Raw genomic sequence first — 6,000 nt, forward strand, 5'->3', positions numbered from 1 at the left:
GATCTGTACTGTGTTAGCAGATGCATCCGCGGATCTATACTGTGTTAGCAGATGCATCCGCGGATCTATACTGTGTTAGCGGATGCATCCGCGGATCTGTACTGTGTTAGCAGATGCATCCGCGGATCTATACTGTGTTAGCAGATGCATCCGCGGATCTATACTGTGTTAGCAGATGCATCCGCGGATCTATACTGTGTTAGCAGATGCATCCGCGGATCTATACTGTGTTAGCAGATGCATCCGCGGATCTATACTGTGTTAGCAGATGCATCCGCGGATCTATACTGTGTTAGCAGATGCATCCGCGGATCTATACTGTGTTAGCGGATGCATCCGCGGATCTATACTGTGTTAGCGGATGCATCCGCGGATCTATACTGTGTTAGCAGATGCATCCGCGGATCTATACTGTGTTAGCAGATGCATCCGCGGATCTATACTGTGTTAGCAGATGCATCCGCGGATCTATACTGTGTTAGCAGATGCATCCGCGGATCTATACTGTGTTAGCGGATGCATCCGCGGATCTATACTGTGTTAGCAGATGCATCCGCGGATCTATACTGTGTTAGCAGATGCATCCGCGGATCTATACTGTGTTAGCAGATGCATCCGCGGATCTATACTGTGTTAGCGGATGCATCCGCGGATCTATACTGTGTTAGCAGATGCATCCGCGGATCTATACTGTGTTAGCAGATGCATCCGCGGATCTATACTGTGTTAGCGGATGCATCCGCGGATCTATACTGTGTTAGCGGATGCATCCGCGGATCTATACTGTGTTAGCGGATGCATCCGCGGATCTATACTGTGTTAGCGGATGCATCCGCGGATCTATACTGTGTTAGCGGATGCATCCGCGGATCTATACTGTGTTAGCGGATGCATCCGCGGATCTATACTGTGTTAGCGGATGCATCCGCGGATCTATACTGTGTTAGCGGATGCATCCGCGGATCTATACTGTGTTAGCGGATGCATCCGCGGATCTATACTGTGTTAGCAGATGCATCCGCGGATCTATACTGTGTTAGCGGATGCATCCGCGGATCTATACTGTGTTAGCGGATGCATCCGCGGATCTATACTGTGTTAGCAGATGCATCCGCGGATCTACGGTGTTAGCAGATCTCATGTGTTACTGTAAGGCTTTAGTGGATTTGGCAATAGCAGAAGTTCATGTTCAATGTAATAATATAACACTTCCCTCTTTTCTTGACCGCTCACATCTCTCTATATATATCTCAATTCAATTGAGAAAGCTTTACTGGCATGACAAAAAAAACCAAAATATTTTGTATTGCCAAAGCATTAAAACAACATGAACATTTAGTAAAGCCGGCACAGAAAATAATAATAATAATAATATATACATACATATATATATATATATATATATATATATATATATATGGCTAGATATAGCAAAAATAATAAATAAAGATTAATAATAATACATAATATAAAAAGAATATAATACAGAAATCATTTAACAACTGAACTTAGCAATTGAACATTATATAGATGTGTGTTTTTGGCTGTGAGTGAGTGTGTGTTTTTTTGGATCTTTGCCTAATTAAGTTTGCTTCTCTCTCTCTCTCTCTCTCTCTCTCTCTCTCTCTCTCTCACACACACACACACACACACACACACACACACACACACACACACACACACACACACACACAGACGGGGTTCGTGGATTGATGACTTCGGCTCGATCTCGGGCTCTCAGAACAGCATCTATCTGCCGTTCACTGGTCATGTTAGTGCTTCGCCTCCTCGGGAAGACTTCGACTCCGCAGGCGTCCCGGTTATTAAAATGGGCTGGTTGGACAAGAATCCTCCCCAAGGGTGCGTGTGAGTGTGTATGAGTGTGTGTGTGTGTGTGTAAAGGTTTATATTACACATTGGCAGGACCAAATGTCCATAAAACCTGAGATCACCTGCATCTCCATGGAGAAATGTGTTCATAAACATACTAATCATGTTTTTTGAAAATGTAAAAACGTGTGTGTGTGGGAGAGGGTGTGAGTGTGTGTGAGTTAGGGCTTTGACTCCGAACTTCGTTATTCGAATATAATTCGAATATTTAAAAAGATAATGATATTCGGACGAATATTAGGCATCCTTTAATATTCGAACCTGTTATGGGCATTATTTTTTGTAAATGTGTTAGCCTGTAAACGTTGTTTTCAGTTCAGATTCCGAGGCTTTTTCACGCCTGGTGAAGTGGTGAATCGCGAGCTCATTAGCAAGGCTAATATTTTATACAAACAATACTGGATGCGTGCGCATTCAAGAGGCACAACCGCTAACAGGTGTGCAGCATCACTCCAGTCCAATATGGTAATTTGATAAAACATGTTTTTTCAGGATTCTTTGATGAATAGAAAGTTCAATAGAACAGCATTTATTTGAAATATAATATTTTGTAACATTATAAATATCTTTACTACTATTGACATTGACTGATACACTGCCCTCTGGTGGACAGAACATATACAACTTCAGTTTGATACCAATATAGGTCTTACTGAAGGCATTTAATGGTCAAAATCTTATTAATAAATATTCAAATATATTCAAATATTAATAAACAAACAAACTTTGAATATGATTTTTGGGCAAAAGTCAAAGCCCTAGTGTGACAGTGAGTGAGTGTGTGTGGGAGAGGGTGTGAGTGAGTGAGTGTGTGTGTGTGTGAGAGGGTGTGTGTAAGTGAGGGTGTGTGCGAGAGAGGGTGTGTGCGAGAGAGGATGTGTGTAAGGGGTGTGTGCATGAATGTGTGTATCTATGCTTCAATCCAAATTTGCAAATATAACTTTTGTGCAACATTTTAATGTTGCGCAAATCAATTTGTGAATAAAGCAGTTTCTATCCCACATGTTCAAGAGAACCAAACCTGCACTTCCAGAACTAAACATGTGTAATCACAAAAGGAAGTTGTTGCAATCAGGCGTTTTTCACACAGCATAACTAGTGTAATTTTCTTTTTTAAGCAATCTGTCCTATATAAAGTGTGTGTGTGTGTGTGTGCGCGTGTGTGCGTGTGTGTGCGCGCGTGTAGGTCTCTGATCTACCAGAAACGTTGGGTCAAACTGGATGCTGAATACCTGAGATACTTCGACACTGAGAAGGTGTGTGTGTGTTTCTGATTCAATAAGTTGCTCTAGTCTTCTCTATTCTCTGTTCTGAACCAGACATTTCCATTCATTTCATGGTGACTTTAGAGTAGTTTACGCTCATCTGGTTAAAGCATGATGTGAAAGGACATGATGAACGTGTCTCAGCGGCGCACGTGTCCTTCATCACCCCTGACATTTACATGTGGTGTGTGTGTGTGTGTGTAGGACGTCTACTCGAAGAGGATCATACCGACAGTGTCCATCACCGGCGTGGTCAACGTGGGCGATCAGAAGTTTGAGGTTGTGACGCACAATCGCACTTTCCTGTTCCGCGCCGAGAGCGACTGTGAGTGTATAATGTGTGTGTGTGTGTTTAAAGCAGATAATAAAGTGTTTGTGAACGTGGGTCGCGCTGTTTATCTGTGAGGTTTTGTGGTCTGATGAAACAAAAGTTTGTGTGACCTCTTGAACACACACCAACACAGGGCGGGGAAAATAATCATGTGTTTGTCATTGAATAAAAGTGTGTGTGTGTGTGTGTGTCAGTGGACAGGAACGAGTGGGTGTCGGTGTTGAAGAGCTGTGTCGGGGTGTCTCGGGGGCGGACGAGCCTGGACTTGACCTTTAACCCCTGTGTGAACTATGAGATGAAGGGGTACCTGGAGCTGCGTGGCCTGCGCTCCAAACTCTACACGGTGGTGTGTGCGGATAAAGTCTATCTCTACAAAAACACAGAGGTAAGCGTCTCCCCGACTGCAGTCCTGCCGTGCCAGGAGTCTCCAGGCTCACTCCGGCGGTTTAGCTCTTCCAATAGGAAACGCCATTTTCTGCCCAGATGTGGTCATTATGCTGGAAGGGGCGTGTCTATGAGACTCAGTGTAAACGCCCACTGCTGTGATTGGCTGACACCTTTGCATATTTGGATCTGGTCATGCTTTCATCATAACTCACAGTTTAAATAACTGATTATTTTCATGCTACTAAGAGAAACAATGTGAAGTTGATCGTTTAGTCACGTTTAGTTGACTAACGCATGAACCGCAATAAACGATGATGAGACAAAGGCACGTCTGACTGTACATGAACCGTTACACATCAGAAATCACTGGATTAGATTGAACACGGTCATGTTGTGGCATTACTGTCGGGTCCATATCTCACTGTAAAAGCCTGCGCCGGAATTGCGACTCATCTACATTTCCAAAGACAATTGTGCCGAACAGACACATAATGCTCTATAGCTGAAGATGAATAGCTTTAGGATGCGTTGGAAGTTAATGTGATCCTGTATCTCTCATCTAATGCACCAGTGGGTGGGGCTACATAAGTGGGTGGGGCTACATAAGTGGGTGGGGCTACACACGTGGATGTGGCTACATAAGTGGGTGAGGCTAAATAAGTGGGCGGGGTTACACAAGTGGGTTGGGTTACATAAGTGGGTGGGGCTACATAAGTGGGTGGGGCTACATAAGTGGGTGGAGCTACATAAGTGGGTGGGGTTACATACGTGGGTGGGGCTACATACGTGGGCGGGGCTACACAAGTGGGCGTGGGTCTGATTCTGGTCTTTCGTCACTCGTTACGTTATAATGTGACTCTTATAAAGTTGCCTTTTCGTGTGTGTGTGTGTGTGTGTGTGTGTGTGTGTGCGTTACTTTTGTCTGATTGTATTGCTCAATGTGCAGTTGCATAACCTTTAACTGTATGTGTGTGTGATCAGTTTGTGGATATTAATAAGCTGTGATGTAGCAATTGTCCCAGTTTACATGGTCAAGTAAACGTGTTTCTGTTCAGGATTATCGTCTGGGAATCGGGATCACCTCCATTGATATGAATGTTGGGAATGTGAAGGAGATGGACCGGAGAGGGTTTGATCTGACCACACCGTACCGCATATTCAGGTGACACACACTCACACACTCTTTCTTCTTTCTGTTCTTTACACTTCTTTCCCTCCATCATGCGTTCATTCATATCTCAGTTAATCTTTGCTCCGCTCTAATTCTGTTACTTTTAAAATGAAGACAATTCTCAACTTTAAAATTCTGTCTAATTTAATACAGAGTGACAGTATTAAGTGTGAGTGAGTGAGTGAGTGAGTGAGTGAGTGAGTGAGTGAGTGAGTGAGTGAGTGAGTGAGTGAGTGAGTGAGTGAGTGAGTGAGTGAGTGAGTGAGTGAGTGAGTGAGTGAGTGAGTGAGTGAGTGAGTGAGTGAGTGAGTGAGCGTGTGTGTGTGTGAGTGTGTGAGTGTGGTTTTGTAGCAGACGCTTTATTCGGTGTTGCTTTTAATATGAAGAAATATCAGATATATAATAAATATGAATTAATGTAATATTTATATAAATATTTAATTTCACAGAAGTGCAAAGAGATTAAGTTTGCATGGATTGCTTCACATTATCTTCATCACAGCAGCAGTGAATCATGACGTGATGGAGACAGCGCTGTAACGTGTGTGTGTGTGTGTGTGTGTGTGTGTGTGTGTGTGTGTGTGTGTGTGTGTGTGTGTGTGTGTGTGTGTGTGTGTGTGTGTGTGTGTGTGTGCGCGCGCGTGCGTGTGTGTGTAGTTTTGTAGCGGACACAGACCAGCTGAAGGATCAGTGGGTGGAGGCGATGCGCGACTCCATTAAAGAGGCCTTGTCCAATTACGAGGTTGCGGAGCGTATCTGGGCGGAGCCGTCCAATCAGATGTGTGCGGACTGCAGCGCCGCCAAACCCGAGTGGGCCGCCATCAACCTCGCCGTGGTGTTCTGCAAACGATGTGCAGGTAACGACTAGCTGACCAATCACGAGCTTCGTTCACTAGTCTGTGAGTCTGTGATTCCTCAGTTTCAATATGAGTTTAAAGCATTGAAGCGAGAGACTC

At 44.0% G+C, this 6,000-nt stretch overlaps 1 protein-coding gene across 1 annotated transcript in view; it reads left to right on the top strand.

Moving 5' to 3' along the window:
- The window catches only part of arap1 (ArfGAP with RhoGAP domain, ankyrin repeat and PH domain 1), a gene marked incomplete at its 3' end in the record, with an annotated part of 61,556 nt that overhangs the window by 36,561 nt on the left and 18,995 nt on the right, over positions 1 to 6,000 (top strand). The window contains exons 6-11 of the mRNA XM_079610846.1: positions 1,696 to 1,860; positions 3,077 to 3,146; positions 3,360 to 3,480; positions 3,681 to 3,871; positions 4,929 to 5,035; positions 5,702 to 5,901. Of these exons, the coding sequence (XP_079466972.1) occupies positions 1,696 to 1,860; positions 3,077 to 3,146; positions 3,360 to 3,480; positions 3,681 to 3,871; positions 4,929 to 5,035; positions 5,702 to 5,901 (854 nt within the window). The remainder of the gene's footprint in view (positions 1 to 1,695; positions 1,861 to 3,076; positions 3,147 to 3,359; positions 3,481 to 3,680; positions 3,872 to 4,928; positions 5,036 to 5,701; positions 5,902 to 6,000) is intronic.

This window comes from Phoxinus phoxinus (assembly GCF_949152265.1).
Source record: "Phoxinus phoxinus genome assembly, chromosome: 4".
Lineage (NCBI taxonomy): Eukaryota > Metazoa > Chordata > Actinopteri > Cypriniformes > Leuciscidae > Phoxinus > Phoxinus phoxinus.